Source organism: Pseudopodoces humilis, chromosome 5, assembly GCF_049639895.1.
Source record: "Pseudopodoces humilis isolate 2021_Gansu_Grassland_sample_001 chromosome 5, ASM4963989v1, whole genome shotgun sequence".
Classification (NCBI taxonomy): domain Eukaryota; kingdom Metazoa; phylum Chordata; class Aves; order Passeriformes; family Paridae; genus Pseudopodoces; species Pseudopodoces humilis.
The window spans coordinates 59,378,178-59,399,465 of record NC_142204.1 but is presented as its reverse complement, the minus strand read 5'-3'; the positions used below and the strand labels follow the sequence as shown (position 1 = coordinate 59,399,465).

At 41.1% G+C, this 21,288-nt stretch overlaps 1 protein-coding gene across 3 annotated transcripts in view; it reads right to left on the bottom strand.

Annotated features, from left to right (window-relative positions):
- The window catches only part of COG5 (component of oligomeric golgi complex 5), a 175,350-nt gene that overhangs the window by 1,479 nt on the left and 152,583 nt on the right, over nt 1-21,288 (bottom strand). For 2 of the 3 annotated variants that reach the window (XM_005519180.3, XM_014248890.2), the window contains 6 exons: nt 20,084-20,146; nt 19,177-19,280; nt 17,578-17,815; nt 9,246-9,322; nt 8,634-8,760; nt 7,992-8,071 (listed from right to left, as the gene is read on the bottom strand). In XM_005519180.3, coding sequence (XP_005519237.2) covers nt 7,992-8,071; nt 8,634-8,760; nt 9,246-9,322; nt 17,578-17,815; nt 19,177-19,280; nt 20,084-20,146 — 689 coding nt within the window. Of the gene's footprint in view, nt 1-5,712; nt 5,821-7,991; nt 8,072-8,633; nt 8,761-9,245; nt 9,323-17,577; nt 17,816-19,176; nt 19,281-20,083; nt 20,147-21,288 lie in introns of all 3 variants that reach the window. The other variant, XR_015772491.1, reaches the window with a different exon arrangement.

Below are 21,288 nucleotides of genomic sequence, written 5' to 3'. Positions count from 1 at the left end.
TCTGCTTCTATTTCTTCGTGTAACTGATACAATCATCTTGGAGTTTCCTTCTAAAATTTGCTTATATTTGTGCTATTTACAGCAAAGCTGACATTAAGACAATCCACGAGCAACAGGCCCCATTTCAAGTGGAGACTAATACAACTCCTGGTATGTGGCTGTTCCTTTTCTAATGCAGAATGTCACCACAGCCCTTCCAGTGCTGCACTAACACCAGCCCACAGGGCACTGGGGTCCTGCCACGAATGCGGTCACTGAGCAGGGATTGGTTCTGGATTTTGTCTCATGCATTTCTTTCTGGGAGTGCAGGATGCACCAGCACAGCTGCTCTGCCAGTGAGAGAGCCCGCTGGCTTTTAGTGAGATGGCAGGAACATTCCCAGTCCCACTGGGAGAAGGCAGATGGTGATTGTGCACATCTGGTGAAGGGGTGGGGAGCACCGGGGTCAAGTGAGTTGGTAACACAGAGCAACCGCAAAGCTGTGCCTATAAATACACACCCACTGCTGTAGGATGGTGGGCTCTGGAGGCAGAGCTGTATTTATGTTTGCTGCTACTTCCAACAAACAAGCCTTTGGAGGAACCCTGCGTTCCTGCACGAAGAGTTCACAGATTCGAAGGCAGCGCTGCTCCCTGGTAGGTGCCTGCTGGCAGCTGGCAGCAGTAGGCAGTGAATCAGGCAAGGCTTAAGGAAAGCGAAAGTACTGAAGAGTGATACTCAGCCCATGTTTCACACACACAGGCTTCTCCTGGCATAAGATGGTAAGAGAGGAGCAGCCAAGATCCCTGTGTGATGCTGCAGCTCTGAGAAGTCTCAGATGAGCCCATCAAACCTGACAAACCAGAGGAGATGGTAGGAACATACAGGGTCACAATACACTTGGGGCCTGTGAGTAAAGCTGCTGCCACATCACCAAGGGCTTGGCCCCTCCTCAATGACTCGAGCCCATCTGTGTCAAGAGCATCGCTGGGAATTTCCAGCAAAGTTCATTTATCAGCAAGTGGAAGAAGCTCCCGAGGCCTGTGCTCAGTTCACTGGAGAGACGAGTCTGAGCTTTGGGTTTTGAGAAGCCAATGACAGCTACGGCAGCCTGGCCCCACGAGCTGGTCCTGGGGCTGCTCCCGCTCCTGCCAGCACTTCCCATCCCCAGAAATGCCGGCACTGATCTGCCAGCCTCACTGCCAGAGCACCAGGAGGAGCTGGCTGTCCCCACATACAGTCCCTGTTAATGGAGTTTGACAGGAGAGACTGAAGCGTGCAACTGTGCAACCAAAGAACCTGAGGCAGCTTCACTTCTGAGCTCAGGATGGGAATGAAATGGCACAGCACGAGGTAATTCCCACACAGCTCCTGATGTCCCTATGCAGCATCCAGACCTCACAGTCCCTCTTTGCTGAAGCCCAGGACATATTGTCTAGGGGGACACAAAGAAAGGATGGAGTGGATTACTGAACAGTTGAGATGCTTCAGAAAAATAAAGTTATCTAGCACAGAAACAGTTCCTCATGTTGGCCTTGGTGCACTTGAGAGCTCTTCCATTTTGATAACAACTTACTCGTGAGCTACTGCTGAGTAGGGGTCCACACCAGGTACAAATGCACTGTAAGGAATCTGAATTTTTGCACAGCAGCAAACCACAACAGAGAAGTAATCCCTTGTTTTTTGGAAAGAATATTTATCTTATCTAGCTAAAGTAAACCCGACTTTTTGCACCTGGTCAGCTCCCTGAAAACCAATGGTCCCTGGGGAGCAGCTCACTTCCTTCCCAGCAAAAGATGTCAGCACAATGAACTGCAGAGAGATTAGGCACATCCACAGGTTTATTTTAAATCCCATGATTGAGAGAGAAAAAGTGAGACTGGGGGAATGGGACAGCAGGAAATTTTAGATAAACTGGCCTCTTGTAGCAATGAGAAGCCAGCATATGATGAGCAGACTGAGCAGCAAGCGAGAGATGCAGGCAGGGAAGGCTAAGGATGACATCAAGGATGCCATCCTGATGAGTGGAGGTGCTTCAGAAGAGTCAGAAATGTCTCACATTTCCACTCAGGTGAGCACTCAAGTGCTCTGGTCAGCAGTAATTGTTAGACATGTTACATGTTTGTTACCTGCTACAAATAATTGTCTCTTGTATTAAAAAGACAGCTGAGAAACTCCTGTGAGTTTTCTTACTGTGACTGTCATTCATCTTTTTAAATACTCAGCAGTATCCCTGTCTTTTCCTTTCTATACATTCCTCAAAGTTTGTTGGGCTCAAATAGTTTTTTGAAGTCATCAAAAGCTGAAAATAGAAAAAAAACCATATTGACCTGCTTAACTTAGAAAGCTCTAACACCTCTTGGTGAAGTTGTGGGTTGGCAGCATTATCCAGATGGTAACACTGCTATCCCCTAAGTGACTTATCTCCTTGCTTTGAAAAAGCCCTTGAAAAAGATTACAGAGATAACCAGATAGATGAAAGGGAGAAGCTTTACCCTAAGAGTAGCACCCAAAAACTTGATGTGAGCCCTTGATAATCCTTTGCCAGACTGTTATTGCCATCAGATCAAACAAGATGGAATGAGATTTAGGCTATGCCAAGTGCCATACAGCAGCATTACAGTCCTACTGTCACACCTTCTAGCAACTTGTATCTTTTTTCCTTCTCTCCTGCCCCAAAAGAATCTGATTTAACTTGCAAAACCAACTCCATCAGAGGCAACTAAAGGTTTTGCAGGTCCCTTCTGCTGCACTTGCTCTTTTACTGTAGCTTTGCTTGCATTCTTTCAAAGAGATAAGAGTCAAACTTCACGAATATGACCAACCTGAGAGCATCCCAACTCTTAGCCACTCCAAAGGCAGCCAGTAATATCAATACTGTAAGTTGAATGCTCAGGCATTTTTCTAAAAGAGACCTTGTACAGCTTTACACTAAACAATGAAAATACAAGCTTTCTGTATACTCCAACTGCATTCACTATTTTCCTGTGTCCCACACTTGCATCTCCAGTACAAGTATTTAAGCACTCTGAAGGTGAATGTTTTAATAATATCATAATCTGTATCATAATATATACTATACTGTACCATACTATAATATAAATAAAATAATCAGTAGCTTTACCTGAAACACTTTCTGGTAAAGCAAACTGGCCTGGAGAACTCCCTGCTCCCTGTGCCCACCCAGGGAAGGCCAGGAGACTGCTCCCACACAGGCAGGTGTAGGAAAGCAGTCCAGGGGAGGATGAAAAGCTTCTGCAGCTGCTGGAGGCTGGTAGGAAAGAGGCAGCCACCATCACCTGGAGCTCCACACGCTACCAGGGAATCATGGTCAAGCTCAGGATACTCCTTTGCATTGCTGCCCGTGGGAATGGCACCAGGAAGCCTGTCCATTCCTGGTAAGGAAAGGTCCAGGTAGTAAAATGGTACAAATCATGAATCCAGGGAGAAAGGCTGTTTTTGGAGTCCAGTTTGTTTTTCTTGGGAGAAAGGTGAGGTTGCTCCAGAGCGAGAGGGAGGAATGGGCTGGAAGAGGTAACTAAAAGCACCAATGGTTATAGAGTAGACAGGGTTCCAGATGTTCACTGGAATGGGAATTTTGTTTTGCTGAAGACAGTCAACAAGTCTTCAGGGTGGGATTTTGGAACTGCAGCATACAGGAATATGGACAGTGCAGGATGTTGCTTGTGGCAAAGCAAGATGATTGCTGCTGCATGCAGCCAGACTTCAGTGCAGGCTGCCTGCAACTTGGAACATCACAGAAGCTGCTGGGAAGCCTACCTGACTAATTTGGGGTGATAAATGAATTCAGGGGCTTTGTTAACACTTGAAATGCAGAATTTTCCATGACATTTTGGTAAGCTTTAGCACTCCTAGCTCAAATGAGCTTTTGTAAACTATGCTGGCAGTATAGGACTCGATTCACATGCACCAGTCTACCATTAAAATTTTGGCAGGCTTCACTCCTATTGAAGACACTGTAAAAACACCAGTGCTAAAGTAGTTGTGGAAAAATAAACAGCACTATGGGTGAAAGCAGTATCATCAAGTCTCCAGCACAGAGGAGATCACAGCTGTTGTCATATAAGAAGATGTAATATGTAGTTATATTATTGTTGTTTAAGATGGAAGAAGCCCTGTTTATGTAATATACAAAACATACTCTTGAAGGGATTAGACTAAATAATACTCTAAATTCGGCATCTTCTGGTCTAATAAAGGACATAAAACCTGTTCAGCAATCTGTTTCTATTTTAAAAGACAAGCTATGGTATACATTACAAATATTGTTTGTAAAAGAGAGCTATGGAAGGAGGGTTGGTGGGATGTTCTGCATATATTAATGCTTCATTAAAAATGCCATAAGAAGTAAGGAAAAAAAAAAAAACCCTAAGTTTAAGATGCCCTCCCACATAAGGAAAAGGATTTTAAAGCACTTATTAAATTACTTCACTTGCATGAGCAAAACCATGAGCTTTCTTGGAAATCAGGACGAGCTGATTATATAAGACCCTGATAGTTCTTCTTTAAAATGTTATTTCAACCCATGAAGATTTTTACCTAGAGTTAAAAGGAAAAAAAAAGAAAAATGTGATTTGGCTTGTGATCCCTTTCTTAAGGGATCTTAATGTGTATCAGTTACAAATACTCTAATTAATTAATTTTATATGGAATTGTGAATCCTAGCACTACCCTCCTGGGCTCTGCCTTTGGTCAAATGGAATCAGATTTACATTGTAAGCTTCAGAAGAGGCAGGGATCATCTTTCTGCTCAGTAGTGGGACTGCACCCTGTGCACTCCTGTCCCCATCAATCAGCAGGGCAGCTGCAGGACCCTGGGGCCAGACTTTTCTTTAGTATTTTGGTTAAAGTCTGTTTGCTGTGCAAACTTTAGGGCAAAGCAGAAAATAGAAAATGTGCTGTGTTAAAGCACATCTGTGTGACACCGGGCCTATTTAATCCAGGGCTATAAAGATTACTGTAAAACCCAACAGTAAAACCTCCAACAGCATCACCTGTAGGACAAGCGAGGAGCAGGAGACAGCTGTGGTTATTCCAGCCTGCACAATGAAGAGCTCAGAGGTGTGCTGGCAGAGACACCTGGGTGCCAGCCAGGGTTGATGGATGCTGAGTGCTGCAGCCTCCCCTCCCGGCCGCACTCCTTCCCTGCGGCAGAGGCAGCGCTGACCCAGCCACACCGAACCCAGCACACAGATGGGGCTTTCACAGCGCTCCCCAAACTGCCATTTGTCCCTGCCCCGGGCAGGTGAGTGGTCAGAGCAACTCCCCAGCTCAGAACTGCAGCTTGTTATGGAAATAAACCCTTCACTGGGCCTGGCTTTCAACTCTGCTTCAGCAAGGGGGAGCTTGAATAAGGGGAGTTAACACACACTCTAATGGTAAAGGTAAGAATTTGGCCCTTGAATGGGTGAACTGTCCTTCAGACTGGCTCAAATCCTATCATGTCTAATAGGGTTTCTTTTATGGAAGAAAAGTTGAGGTTTCAAGCTTAATTTAAAAAAAAAATTGCCCATGACACTTAAAGAAGTGTTCCTTTCAACCCAGTCCCTGCTCAGGGAGGACACCTGCAGCAGGGTCATCTCACACAACTTTAAATGTCTGCAGGGCAGCTGACTGCCTGAGAGAGCTCCTGTGTCCCAGCCCACACTGCACTCACTGAACAGAGAAAATGGCAGCTTTCAGGACACAGTGCAACTGACCTATTTTAGGTACCTGCTTCAGGATGAGATGAATCAGCCCCAGCAGCACCTGTTTCTCTCCGTTGACTATAAAAGGAGTCCGGAAAATATACCTCTGGCCAGGTAAATACCACCCCTTGTGCTGAATAGAAGCAGAAGGAAAAGCACAAAAATGCTCAGAACGGGACTAATTCATACCATTCACACCACATTGCAAGCGAAGCATTTAAGACCTAAAGAGCGGAAGAAGCACTCCAATTAGCTTTAATATGAAGCTAGAAGGATCCTGGTAACACGAGGAAATTAATATCTAGGCAGCAGGCCCCTAGAGTAATTGCACAGTTGTTACAACGGGAAGTTGCAGAAAATTACCATTTGCAAGGTTGCAGCAAACAAAAAGATAATATCTTGATGTAGGCCAGTGCAGGGATCTGAAGGTTCCAAACATCCAAAGTTCAGCTCACACAGCTGAAATGACTACGGGTGGAAAAAGCCTGAAGAGGGTGACTGATAGAAGAGCAAGATGCCTGCAGTTCAGCTAAGGTTCATATGAGACACAAAAAGAGCAGGCTCAGAAACCTTCCAATAGAGTATTAAAGAAAATATGAGTGATTCATGGTCATACTAGTGACTGATGTCTGCTTGCCTGCCTTACATATGGATAACCAGCCATGCAAAATGAATAACGGATTCAATTAAAGGATTGAAAGGAAAACTTAAGTATTCCAGCTTCACTACTTGGTCTAATGGATGACGCTGTCTCAGTCTAAAAGCCTCATCCCAAGGTTTGTTCCTTAATACCTCCATGGTTAGAACAATTTATCAGTGTCTGAACATGACCACCAGCAAGCCCATTAACTGAATCAGTCTGAATGAAATTTAATTGCAGACAAAGACAAAAACGTGTTTTAGTTTAAGGATGGCATTTTCAAACTTGGGGAAAATGAATTGAAGAGAACAAAATCCCAACAGTTCTCAAATGGTTTGCATTCTTGGCTTTCCCTACTATATCTGCCAGTGTTGCTAGTACTATCAAGACAGAAATTACAATCAAAATAATCATAACTGATAACATATACAGCTCTCCTGTATATATCACCTATGCCCCTGTATTTCAGTGTCATGGCTTGAGATTCAAGAAAAGCTACTTTTGTAGATAAACTAATCACAAGTCTGATTTTCAAAAAATACACATATGAAGTGACACAGTTTGTATTTTAGTATTTCAGAAACAAATCCTAGTAACATCTACTGGTGATCAGCTAGTATCTCCTTAACTGGCCCATTCACTACATGGGACGGTGGTGCTATCAGCTTCAGGAAGTGTAAATATTTATAGCAGACTCCTCTTGGCTGCTTTAGAAGTGTGGACAGAAAACAGTTGACTTTCTGAGGCACTATCACTATCGGCTGGAATGTAAAAGTCAGCTTTTATCACTCCAGCAAAAGCTGGCAACATCCAGGCATGGCAGTTCAAGGACAGAGCTGGTTCCCAGGCCATGGAGCCTGGTGCAGCTCCATGTGACAGCCTTTCCCAGGTCATGGAGCCTGGTGCAGCTCCATGTGACAGCCTTTCCCAGGTCACTGGTGTGGGAGGCACAGACAAAGGCTGGAAAATTTAGGGCTTTAGGAGCCAAATGATCATCTGAACCCTGAGGATCCCCAGGTTGGTTTTGTCATGTTCATACAAATGTGCTTACTCTAACATACTTCAAAACTTTGCTTGATTTGAGAAACAATACTGTTAACTTTTCCTAACATCTTAAGATGCAAAATAATATTTAGCTATGAAGTCATCTACTCTAGCAAGATTTCAAAAATCTGATGTAATTATTACTTTCTAAAGATCATGGGCTGATTTCCTGAAGAATAACATTCCAGGTGTGTAACAAGGGTCTTCCATCTTTAGATTTCTACCTGCATTTATATTGGTTTGGCTTTCAGAGCTTCTCTTTCCTGATACAGGTGACAGGACAGCTGCAGCCTTGACTTTCCAGCAGTTAAGAGAGAGGCAGTTTTGCAAAAACTCATTAATTTAAACCATCATTGTGCATGGTTTACTTCCTTTACAAGAGGATTATGTGCTCCTTCTAAAGGCACTGCAGAGTTTGAGTACAGGGAGGTGGAGAGGAGAGTTCAGTTTAAATTTCTGCCACTTTGCAACTCATCCCATGAGTGGAGAGAAGGTAATGGTGTTTATGATACATCTCCTGAGGCACTTTTTTTTTTTCTTCACTTTTCAAGAGTCCTAGTGTGCAGATAAGTTAGTGCTCTGTTACCATAAGTGCAGAAAAGAAAGAAGCACGATTTTACCGTATGAGGGCAAGCCTGTCTTTTTCAGATGGATGATCATCGAGCCACTGGGAGTAGCGGGCAATGGACCACTCAGCCCTCTAGTACAGGGAAACACAAACACCAATTACACAAAATGCAAAAAAAGAAACAGACACATCAATTTCAGAATCAAAGAGGACATAAGTGAAAGCCACATGAGGCTCTCAATACAGCAGTGATGCGGAATGAGTTAAGAAATCAAAGACAATTAACAGGGTAGGACAGTATGTTATTTGGGAGCTCAGAGGTCATCTCCTACATCAGCTGTTGGCCCATTTCTGACAGGGTTTTAATCTAGATTTCCTGCATCTTACAAGAGAAGGATCTAAGCAATCTGCAGACTGGGGAAAGATCTGCATCTTCTACTATAAGCTGACAGAATAGTAAAGAATTCAGAGTCTATTTAATATCAGGTTATCATATCCCTACTATTAATCAATCAATCATCAATCATTTAATTTAGTAAACCAATTAGCATAATACCTTTGCCACAATAAAAACAAAACCAAAAAATTATATAAAATACACACTTGAATAATTTTCAACTAAAACAGCTAAGGCAAACAACAATGCTCATTTCACCTTAGGACATCTGAAAATAAAAGATGTTGATCTTATTACCTGGAAGGGTGATTTTAGCTCTGGTGGTGCTCTTGTAAATAAGAACTGAAGAATAATGCTGAATGGAATAACCTCTCCCAGGGCTGGGCTACTGGCGATATGCTCACTGGTCTGGAACAGCAGTGGTCTGGAAAAATGTAACAATATACTCATGAAATGAAGAAAAAGCTTATCTTATGCATTAGAAAAGAGCCTCTATGTGGTGGCAATATTGCGTTAGGATAGGATCATTGAGTTTTTTGCCACTACTCTGCACCTTGGGTTTCCAACACAGGTCCAGTTTGCAAAAATTTACAGCAGTTGCCTATTGTAATTAAACAACACGGGACTGTAAATTTTGTATTTCAGTGAAAACATTTAAGGTAACTATAGAACTCGCTGTCATACAGAAGATGTACTGAAAGGAAGACAAAAAAGTACAATTTGGCCAACATTTGCATGACAAAGATTGTTAAATCATAGTTATACTCTGCATAAAATTTAAAAGAACTTTAATCTATTTCTAATTTGCAGGTGGGTGTTGCCAAAAAAGCTCTCATTTCAATCAGAACTAACACGAGGTAATAAATCAGTTTTGAAATACAGTTTAGTCATACTGCGACTGCAACTCACCTGAATGACCTCAGCTGTCTGTAAGATTTTCCTAAGTCAGAGACTCGTCGACACAGCGGTGCTACTGCTAACTCCATCTGCAAGAGCAAACACTTCAGTTTGAATTAGATTCTCCCAAAATGTAACACCTGGTATTGAAGTAGCTTGCTTTTAAGCAATAATCCAGACTTGCAGACTAAGTCAGTGACTTCTCTCTGGTGGCTGAATTAAGACAAGAAGCTGTCTTTTCCTTTCATACTATGTTGCCCAAGCCAAGACTTCTGCCTTATTCTTGGCAATACAATAAGCATTTCGTGACAAATGATAGAGACAGTCTGTGCATAACAACAGAAGGGGCCTCATGAGCTTTCTGAGACTAAAGCTTTGTTTCTTGCAGCAGATTTATTTTGTTGGTGATGACTTTCCTAATGAAGCACTTATGTCAATACCCTAAAAATCTGACTGCAGCCTGGGAAGAAAGCAAATCTAGGCAGCTCTCCACTGCTAAAGCATTAAAACTGTGGACACATTTCAGCTGGGCACCCTTTCCTTTGGTGAAGGACAAGATCAAAATTATTCTTTCCTGAACAGCGAGCCCCAGATTTTGGGGCACAAAACCTATACAGATTAGATATAAGGCAGCTGTGATCTATTGCCAAAGGGTCATATGAAGTCATGGTCAAAAGAGTAAGAGCATTATTTTCATACTTATTTTCACACTGTTTGGTTTCTGAGTTAGAGCAACCATCTTTAAAAACAAACAAGTTTAAAACATTTTCTGTTTTCAGCATAGTTCTGCTTTTTTGAAGAAGAGCCAGGCTTCACTTGGGTTTTTACATCTAAATTGTGTCACAGGCTCTTCATTAACATTGAGGACACAGAAGTGAGAAAGAACAATTTCCCTTCTATATCCCAGACTGAACATGAACATTACACAGCAAAATTTCAGTTAATGTGCACACCAATACAAACACTACCACTTAAAAAACCCCGCAGGTAATTTTACTCAGACATGAGTAAAAGTCTTTATTTTTTGCATTCCTGAAGTGTCAGTCAAATGAGGGATCAAGCTTTATTCTCTGTTTTTTAAAATCCCCAACTTGAAAGACTATTCAGACTTTGATTTACACATAATGCACAATTAAATTAAGTTTCAAAGGATGACAGCTAAAATAAGTAACAAGATCAAAACCACCATACACTGAGTTTCCCTTGTAAGTAATATTGCTGAATGAGTTTCAAAGTGTTTGTGATATGACACTATTTACAGTGAAGTCTTTAATACTAGTATATTTTTCTTTCCAGCTGTGGCATTTCCTCAGACAAAGATGGCTGGGCCATCAGTTTCACCAAGAGCACATGGGATTCCAGCATAAACAAGAAACATGGTGCAGTGAACTATGATGCCATAGTTCAACTAAACCCAGAAAAACTTAAATTAGTGAATAATGCAAATCAAGGCTATATACTTCAGGCATCCCTCTTTAAAAGCAGGTGGCAGTATAGGAGTCATCTCACCTGCTTCTTAACACATACAGGTTCTCTTCAAAGGCAGTGGAGAGAAGCAGCCACTCCTGGGGGGGGAATGCACCCAGATGGAGACCTAGAACACGTCAGGTGGATCATGTCTGTAGGAGTAACCCCCCACGTGATACTCAGGCAAAGCTGGGAAAGCCACAGGGCCTAGCCCAAGCACTTTGGCTTGCCCTGCAGACAGGGAAGCTGTGTAGCTCTGGAAAGCAATGGGGAATGCCCCACAGAGCTTTCCTATGGGCACTGCAAAGCCACTGCCTGAGCCCAGGGACCTCAGAGTACATGCCCACATCAGGCACTTCCAGGCCACTTGAAATCTGCATTTTATGCAGGTTTCATTCACAGGAGAAGAAAGTGAATAAAAATCCAGGATGTGGAATAAGGAAATAAGGCTCCAGACCTGAGTAACAGTCTGGCTTCCTCTTGCCTGCTGCCCCAAGTCTTTAGGCTATGACATGTCCCCTCTCTACACACTGAGGATGAGGTCACCTCTCCTGCACGCAGGTGAGAGGTCAATGTCCCTGTGGCTCAAGAGCCACCAGCTGCTGTGCTGTGCTGAATGTGCTGGCACCAGGGAGTGAGGGCATGCTCCCAGGAAGGGCAGGCTCTGCAGGGAACTGCTGCAGGGACATGTCCAACTCCAAGCTGTAATGAAGCTTACAGCAAGTTCCCCCAGGAGCACCAGGTGGAAGCCAAGAGGCTGCTCTGCCCCACAGGATCAGGAGCAGGCAGCCAAAAAGAGGAGCTAACTAAGTCTGCTTTGCTGCATCATGATACAAGAATCCTACAGATCCTGAAAAACGAATGGGAGCAAGACTCTGATTTCTCCAGAGCTTTGTTTCAGGCGTCAGTATTGGCTGGGGGCAGCTGGAACCAACTGATATCCTACAGGAGCTGGTGTCCCAGCTCTGGTGGGAGCCTTGGGCTTGTAACTGGGAGGGACCAGGGAGAAGATAATTCCTTTAGGTTCTTCAGAGACTTTGATAACAGGCAACAAACTGCCAGCCTGACTTGTGGAAACAGAGATGTGTGGATCAAACGGTACTCATGAGGGGGAAGAAATAACAACATAGCAAAATATAATTTTGCTTAATAAGTTTTAAAAGATTGTTTCGCTCCTGGAACAGAATATGAAGTAATGAGACGTTAAGTGAAACTTTCTACAGCTTAACCAATTCCTTATTAAAACAAATTTAAATGAATTCTCTTGAATATACCTTGTAGTTTCCATAAATTAAAACTTTTAGTCTTAAGTACTAAAGAAGAAAAATTACTTTGGAAAATTCTATTACTTCATCTTCAACCTTTATTCACTGTAGGAAATTATTAGTATTGCTAGAACTAGATAGATTTAATGGCAGCAGATGGTGGATTCGTGAAGTAATAGCTGCCAAAGAAAAACATTGTTTTTAAGCTTTGCAGCATACTATACTATCTCACATTGACTCATGAAGAGTGGGAATGAGTGAAAACTAATGTGGTAAAAATGTACATAAACCACAGAAACTCTTTTTTTTTAAATTTACAATAGCAGTCTTTGTGTTATAACCCAATCTCTCTCCAAGAAAAAGTGTAATTCACATAATAACTAAGACTGTTTTCTTTGCTTGAATTTTAGGTGTTTAACTGAGCCCAGTGACAGGGTGGGATGCTACAGCATCCTTCTGCTGTCACAATCATTTCTGAGGCCACTGAGAGGGGTTTAGTGTCTCTGCTGAGCATTGTGCCAGCCCAGGAAGAACTGCTGGGGAGGAACCATTCAGCTGCACCAGCTGCTGTTTTTAAGGTGCTGGAATTGGGCAGAGAATTGAGCATGCATCACTTCTTGGTTGTGCTACCTGTCATCACCTGAAACGGCATCAACTATTGATTCACACAGCAAGTTTATACTGTAGCAGCCTTTGCTGTGATACACAGCTATAGTTTCAAAGCCTGTCAGTGAGCTCTTACATCAGGGGATGCTGTTGGCTGTTGGCAGCCAGTATTTGTATTGTGCATGCAAGGCCTTTCACTCAGCCATGTGGACTTTACATATAAAAGAGTAAGCAGTACTTTCTGTTTCTTTTCCAAATTTCCCTTCCAAACTGCAAATTTGAAAATTCAAACATACAGGTTAAATTCAGTGATAAATCAGGTGTTCAAGCAGTAATCTGTAAACAAAGAGGCTTGATGTGATATAATCATTAACACAGAGTCCAAGGGGAGCACTAGGAGATGAATGTGCTTGCCAAAAAGCAAGCAGCAGATAGAACAGAAGAAGGCCCAATGACTTGTTTCTTCTAGCTTTGTTCAAAACCCATTGCTTTTCCATGATTTATACATGCTAGTTTGCTATGCTTCACAGGACACAACCCAACATATGCTTCCCCTCAATGGTTCATACTCTCTAAGCCCAAAAAGGCAATATTATCTTTTCTTCTCATATGACTCTGCCATAGCCCATGGCTAGGTGGTCAATTATCTGTTGAACTATTCACTGGCTGGCCATATTGAAAAAATTGCATCACATGCCTGGCTTCTCGAATTGGATTATGTTCAGCAACCCAAGGGTAAAGTTAATATGTAGTCTAGATACAGATAATGCATATATATTGAAGAGTGCTTTAAAAAAAAAATATAGTGAAGTCATTGTTTAGTGCCTATTGTGGTATTTTCAAGATCTCTCATTACTTAAACAGCTGCTTTTTCAGCTGGAAAATCTTAACATTAAATTTTTAGCAATTACATTTCCTCCTGGCCAAGATGAATTCCAGGTTTTTAAATGTTACCTCAAAATGCTTTTTTCTAGCCATTCACCAGGACAGAATGCTTTAACAAGCAAGGGAGCAGAAGGGCTGAACTATTATATGAAAGAAGCTGGCCTTGAAGGGATGTGCAATTTGATTTCTCCCCAGTGCAGAAATTCCAAAGCAGTTGATGTTTAAGTAAATCCTTCAGCTGTAACACCTCTAAAATAACACATATCAGCAAATAATTCCCTCTTTCCAGGAAGATAATTAGCACAAAACATTAAATGTATCTTAGGTTTAGTAATTTCTGTCTTTATGACTACAACTGTGATTACAGCATCCTGCTGCTCTCATTTCTCTGTAAGAAACTAGAAAGGAATTTTTTTAGGAAAAATTATGAAAAGCACTTTTACACCTCTATCATTGTGTTTGATAAAATGACCAAATCTGTCTACATTTTAAAAAATCCAAGTGCCTAATATTCTTGCTTTTTTTTAATGCCACATACTGAATCAGGAAACCAGATTCTGACCACAAACTAGCCAGCAGATAGGAACAGCTCTTCTACATTAGAATTTAGCATTGTAAACTTCTACCATAAAAACATTTTTCTAGGAAAATTCAATAAAATCAGAATATTTTGCAGTAATTTTTGAGAAAGACTTGAATAATTGGTGTCAGCATTAACTGTATCCTATCAAAACTCTCTGAACAATGCCAAAAATCCCAACCATAAATCATGCCTAGATAAGAAATACAGGAAAGCATGTAGAGAATAGAGTCAACTCAAACAGGACCAATAAAAACAGCTCATTCTTTGCTGCTCTGTCCAGCACTTCCATCGGGTTTTAGGAAGGCCTGAACTACAAGGCACAATCCCAAAGCATGCCTAAGTGCTGTAACAACTCTGAATACCAAGCAAGCTAAAAGGTCCTCTGGAGAACTTTCACTCTCCAGAAACAGAAGTGTTGAAAACCATCACGGCTTGCTTGCCTCCAGGAGAACATTTTTTATTCAATCTGACAAGTACTGAATTAAAAGTGAAATTTGGTATTAAATATGTGAATATTGAATTATGGGCACCTTGAAAATACAAAACCAAATAAAACAAGCTGATTTGGGAGTATACAGGAATGAGCTGAAAAGTAATCTTGTGCAATTGCCTGCATAAAAACTGAGAGCATGAAAGATGCTGCACTCAGCCTGTAGACTGGAAATGTTTCAAATGAGACTCCTGAGGAGCTGTGGCACTGTACTCAATAACAACCTTGCAGTGCTGTGCACATTTCCTAGGGCTTGCAATGTTCCCGTGTTCCTGTAAGCACTGATTTACATGAAATTATATTAATGATATTCAGGCATATTTCAAGCCTATCATATCTCTGTTTACAGGTGCCACAGTAGCACACACCTAGTCTCACTGCTGAGGAATCTGTAACACACAGGACAGCCAAGTGCGATACTGACACTGCAAACAGGGTAAGACGGAGAATTCAACAGATCTATAGCAGTAATTCCTAATGTATGAGTACCTGAGCCTCGCTCCAGAAAATTGGCTGTTATGCACCTCACCTCAGCGAACCTAGTTCTCAATGAAGAGAACTTGAAATTCGTTTTCTCCCTTCTGTGTGGACACCTGTTGTTTTGAGGCAACTTATCAGTAAAACACGTTTTCAAATCAGACTCTCAGCCAAAGCTATTCTTGCTGAGTATAAGGCAGCTGTAACTCTGTGAGTGCCCTGAAAGAATGTGAAGAAGCATGAGATACCCAAAATCTGATGCAATCCAAGGTTATTTGATTCATTGAATATGAGTTTATAATAAGAACTCAAATTAATCAAAGCTTCTAGACAGATTTCTGCTCAGGTGTTTTGCTTGCAAGCAATCCCAAAATACCAGAAGGGATTTTAGATTTCAAAAGTCAGTTTTGAGCAGGAACATGTAACCCTTTTTTGTATAGAGAAAATTAAAAATTACAAGACAGAACACAAGTAAAAACAGTTTATAAACAAACCTACTCCTACACACAGTATCTTTCCAGGCTGGTTGTTTCCCTTGGGTTTGGCTTTGGTCCAACAACGCAGTGCCTTTCTGGGACTGAAAAAAAATGCCTGCACACAGCACTTATGGCCATTTGAAAAAACTTATCCTTTTCATCAAGACAGCAGCCCAGCTAAATACCTGCTCCCTGCCCTCCTCAGACAAAAGCAGCAGCAACCTCTCCTAGTCCTCATTACGATTAAAGCTGCATTTACACCAGGACTCCTGCAGGACTCCTGGTTGGGTCAGAGCAACCACCTTCCTCCCAGGCTCCCAGGAGCTGGCATCATGGGCACATGCACAAAATCCACCAGGTTTTGGAAGGAGCACACACATGGAAAACATGGATATAAGGCAGATTTAAACTAACAAAATGTTTTAATCCTTTTTCTTCTATCCCCAGCAAGAGGATACAGTGTCCAGGCCATTCTGGACTCTACAGCCCCTGTGCAGCCTGGGACACCCAGAGGAGCTCTGTGCAGAGATGCTCAAAGGCACAGAGTGAGCACTGAGTTGGCTCCATGCAGCTGGTTGGACATGGATTTCTTGTCTTAAGCCCATTTTTAAACAAGCCAAGAATACAGTGTAATGTGAAGAAAAGAAAAACACAAGCCCCCAGATGCAGCAACAGTTGAAGGCAGAAGACAGGAATGAATTCAAACCCTTTTTTTTTGATTCTGTGGTACAAAAGAAATCAGAATATTTATCTCTACACAGTTGTCCGTTCAGGAGTTAACACAGTGGGGAAGACCATGCAAATTCTCCTACACTCTACGAAAACATACCTTCATTTTTCACTTAAAAGGCAGCCCTTAACAAAATGGCAAAAATCAGTGTTTAAAAAATTATAAACAAGTTATATTTTTAGATTGCAACAGGTGCTTAGATCAGATGCTTTTACTGTACAATCAGGTGAAAATATTTTCCAAATTTATATGACTTACTTTAGTTAAAATTAGTATAAATTACAAAAATTATCTCTATTCCTTCCACAGGAAGAGCCAAGTGTCCTTTTTTTGCTTACAATTTTATGCCATTGTCTTCAAAATATAGAAGGGAAGGGAACCTCCTTGCTGAAAGCAATTGAAAACTTCCCCTTCAATTCTGTGGTTAAGGGCTGATTCGCTGTGTTTGAGTAATGAATAAAAAAATTTTACTCAGGAGTATGTAACTCACAGGCAAATGATACAAAGCAGCCACAAGGAGTGGAGGTGGCAGCAATTCCTCCCTCCCTGCCTTCCTCTCCTACCTCAGTTACCCACCAGCCAAAAGCAGCATTCAGTACGCAGACAGCTGGTGCTAATTCCCTTTTCCACTCAGATAATAGCAAAAGGCAGCCTAAGATTGAACCATGGATGCCTGATTCTTTGGCATGTTAACCATACAGTGGTACTGCTGACAAAGTAAATTTTAATATAGTAGATAACACAGACAGGTAGTGGATATGAATCTGGCAGTTTCTTTTGTGGTTTAGTCCTGCATAGGAATTAGGTAAACCTGAGAGGCAGGTCAGTCAATTGAGTCATGAAGAGAATCCCAAAAGACAACTGCCCTTCTGTTTCCAACTGGGCAGCACTTCCCCAGGTTACTGAAATTTCTTTACCTTGTCTCCTTCACTGCAAAGCAGCTGAGTTAACCATTAACCATGGTGGGCACCGTGATATATAGAGTGATTAAGGAAGTGACACACCCTATTCCATTAGAAGAGGGAGAAAGGATGAAGTGGATGAATGGTGGCAAATGATGGATGTGCTGAAGAGGGCAGCCAAGTGGGACAACGTGCCAAGATGCAGCTGAATTTAAATGCAACAGTCACTTGCACAGGGAGCTGCCAGACCTCCCTGAATGTGCCTTACAGTGATGAGGGATCTGCAACTACGTAGTGAATGCATTTCTCAGGATCCAGTTTCTTATCAGAGAGGATGTTTAGACCTGGAATGCAACAATCTCTACAACTGCCTGTTTACACTTCAATGGGGACAAAAGCATTGGTACTTTTCAGTGCAATTGGTAAAATGACACTAAAAAGCAGAAATCAGCACTGAGGGTACCTGTGCAAAATCCGCTGCCAGGCGCATCTTCCCACCTTCACCAAGGGGCCTTATTAGGCTGGCATGGCGAATGAAAAGTTCAATTGCTCTTTGAGCCATGGCTTCAGTGTTATCAAAGACGAAGTCAAAACACTCAAAATGTCTGAAGTAGTCGCTCATGACTCTTGCTATAAAACCCTGAAGCTCTTTCATGTAGAGGGAACAAGGGACATCTGGTTTTCCTGAGCTGGATAATGATCTGAAAATAAAAAAAGAAAAAAAAAAAGGAGAAGAAAAAGAAATAGGGGCAGCTAAATTCATCTTTAAAACACAACCAAAACCTATTGGATTATTTTAAATTTTTTTCCTACCCCACCAAGTCACCAATTGTAGAGTCTCATTTCTGCTCAGAATACGGAGAATGTAGCTCTCCCTGAAACTACAGTCAAAAAGTACCTCTTTATCAACCATGCCCATAAAGAATTAAAAGATGACACAAGAAATAATGAGGTAAAGGAAAACACGCCTCTCCTACCCAACTTTCAGAGCCTCCTTCAATTTGGAGTCTACACCTGAAATCCAGACCCTAAATTTGAATGTCCCAGTTATTGATTTGATACTCTAACAGTGGATCATAAAATATAAACACGTCACAGGGTTACTAATTTAGCCTGTCAATCCCAAACCTGTTCTCTGTATAGAATCAGTCTCTTAGATTCCTCCAAACCCAGGATTACAGTGACAGTTATCACAGAAGCAGCACAGAAGCCCCTGGACACAAACCAATACTGTTTCCCTTTCTTTGACTGACAGGTAAAAGAGCTCTTCCAAACTTAGAAGAACACACAGGCTATCTAACAAAACTTAGCCTTTGGCTGGTAACTATTTACCCACCTAGAGAGGTACTGTGCTACTGATGCCAAAAAGGGTAAGGGTAAAATATTGTTTAAAAAAAAAAAGTCAAAAGGAAAATTCAAAACATCTCTGAAAATATACTACTTCCAGTGAATTTTCAAGATCAGAAACAAAGACTGAAAACAGGACAACTGATGATGATACAAGCAATGTCAGAACAGACATGACAACTAAAATAACATTTAGGAAGCAAGTCTCAATTAAACATCAGATTCAAGATCCAGGCACGTAAAGAATCCTGGAAATTTTAATGAAAATGCTATGGAAAAACAGCACAAGACACTGAACCTGAGATTTTAAAAAAAAGTTAAAATTAACTATTACATCAGAGGCTATACGCTTTGAGAAACAGGAATGCTGACAGTTCTGAAGACTGTCCAAAAAAACCACATTTTGAAAGCAAAAGGGTTTTTTTAAGCACAAAAATGGCCTCTTGTCAGCTTTCTTTTTCTATTTGAAATGAATTTTACTCAACCAGTATGAATAAAAAAAAGGGGGAAGGAAAGAAGACGGATGCTACCTGATTAATTTGTTTCAACAGATAGGTGTAATTCTGCTTCCTGTGTTCATTAGCCATAAAGCATCGCCTTCCCCTCAACAAACAAGCACTCTTGCTTCAAGGACATTGTGGCAATAACAATCTATTACACACATGCAGGACATCTTACAAGAGCAACGGTAAATTTAAAAGATATTTCTAGTTACCCAGAAAAATCTTCCTGGTGCATAGTGATGATAATAGCTTCCACTGAATCTCCTACAGAGTTCAGTAGCGGCTGAACAGCACTACCCATTAGATCATGGACTGCCTAAAATAGAATAAGAAAAAGGCAGAAGTAAGGAAACAAAAACTAGAAGCATTTGCATTTTGACACCTCGGAAATACCTTAGGAAACAGTTCATTTTATCAGTGACTTTTATTATTCTGCATTAGAAAATGCTAAATAGGAGAACCAAACCTAAAGATAACATTTCTCTTTAACTGATTTTACCAGTAAAGTACAGAAAATAAAGCTGCTTGCTGCTTCTGTGTAAAGCCTCCTTTCAAAAAGGTGCACAGCAATTTGGCATTCCAGGCTTGTACGTGTACATGTTTTGGTGCACACTTGGCTCAGTTGTTCATTCCCCAGACACAAGCTGCCCTTCATTCCCCTGCACACAACCCCTCCCAGGTCAGTGCCCAGCAGGATGGACTTGGAGAGCTGTCATCCACAGAGGCTGCACCGCCATCCACATCCCCCTCCAGGAAAGTACCAGGTCGCATAAAAATTATAATTTGATGTATCTGTCGGGGGAGGAAGGGGGTGATGAAGGATCCAGCTAATGCTGTGTGAATGCTGTAGAGAAAGACATTTATTTTCACAGTCAGATGACATCTATGTTCTGACCGTTATGAGAATATTCTGAATACAAGCCCGACTCAAGCAGTGATCTGGCACAGGTAACACATATGGAGCTGCAGATACAATAAATTAGAAATGTCAGAATATTTGTATACCTGTTACTAAATCTACTGATGTAAAATAATATGTGGTAAATAAGTGCCCATTTTAAGTGTAACAAAGAAAGCCAAGCTCATCCCTATCCCTGAAGCATATGGGCATTCAATTACCTTTAAGGCAGTTGTGACCGTTTGCTCAGCAGCTGCTGGAAATGAGCTCTGACTGGTAATAACCTAAAAATTGTAAAGAAATTGTTAATAGTCAGCATTCAGCAAATTATTAGAATACATAATATTCAGCTTCATTTAAAAACATACTGAGTTATCCTTAGTAATGAGTGTTTACATAGCTACAGATAACTATCAAGTGTGCTTTATACAGACAGAATTTTCAATGCCTCAGTATCAGTCCTTTGCTCTCAGATTTCCTATGGACTCTGATTCTGCCTTGGCAAAGAAATGACTCAATGGAGTTAAGCTGAAATTTAGCTGAAGGGCTAACAGAATCAGAATAAAAATAACTGGTGTATTCTCCCACTGCTAAGTATAGAATTCATGGAGAGCTATACAAGCAGTTCTGTGGCAAATACTTGAAGGAATAGTTGTTCTTTCTCAGTATTATGACTATTATAGCACTACATGTTAAATAGTTGCTTATGTACAGCTAAAACAATATTAAAATTGAGAGTCAAGGAATGATCTGAAGGACTATTCTACCAATTTCCTTACAGTCTTGAACATGCTACACAGTAGTATTTTTAAGCCAGATAAGTACTGAACTCAAATACTGAATCATATCAGATCTCACTCCAACACTAAGACACATGAGGTTCATTACTAAGTACATCAGAGAAAGCAGACTTAAAAGTTATCTACCATCTGTTTGCAAAATCCAAGGAAATTTTATAGGCTTTTTAGCATTTTTTAAAATTCTTTGAACATAGCCAAAGTCAGGAGTACTCATGATCTTTTTTCTAATCAGGCTAGGATTGAAATACGATTTACTGGAACTACCAATATACCTATTTGGTTTAGTTTACAAAGACTGTGTAACAACTGGCATCACTAAAACAGTAAATTGGAATTATTCATAACTCTGCTTGGTCCTGAAAAATTTCCAGGCCATATTTTAGTCACAGTAATAATGTATGGAGATATTTGTGAGGTATTGCATTTCTTGATTTCCCTCTTTCCTTCCCCTTTTCTGTTTAGCCACAATTGTGGGAAAGCATTGAAGGTCTTCTGAAAAAAATAAGCTTGGGTTGAAGTAGATGCGGCAAGGGGGCTATTAGGCTGATTAGTACAAAGATAAGAAAAAACAAAGAGTTCAATTGCTTATGTTCACAAAGTAATGGCTGTCAGATGTGATTATTCTC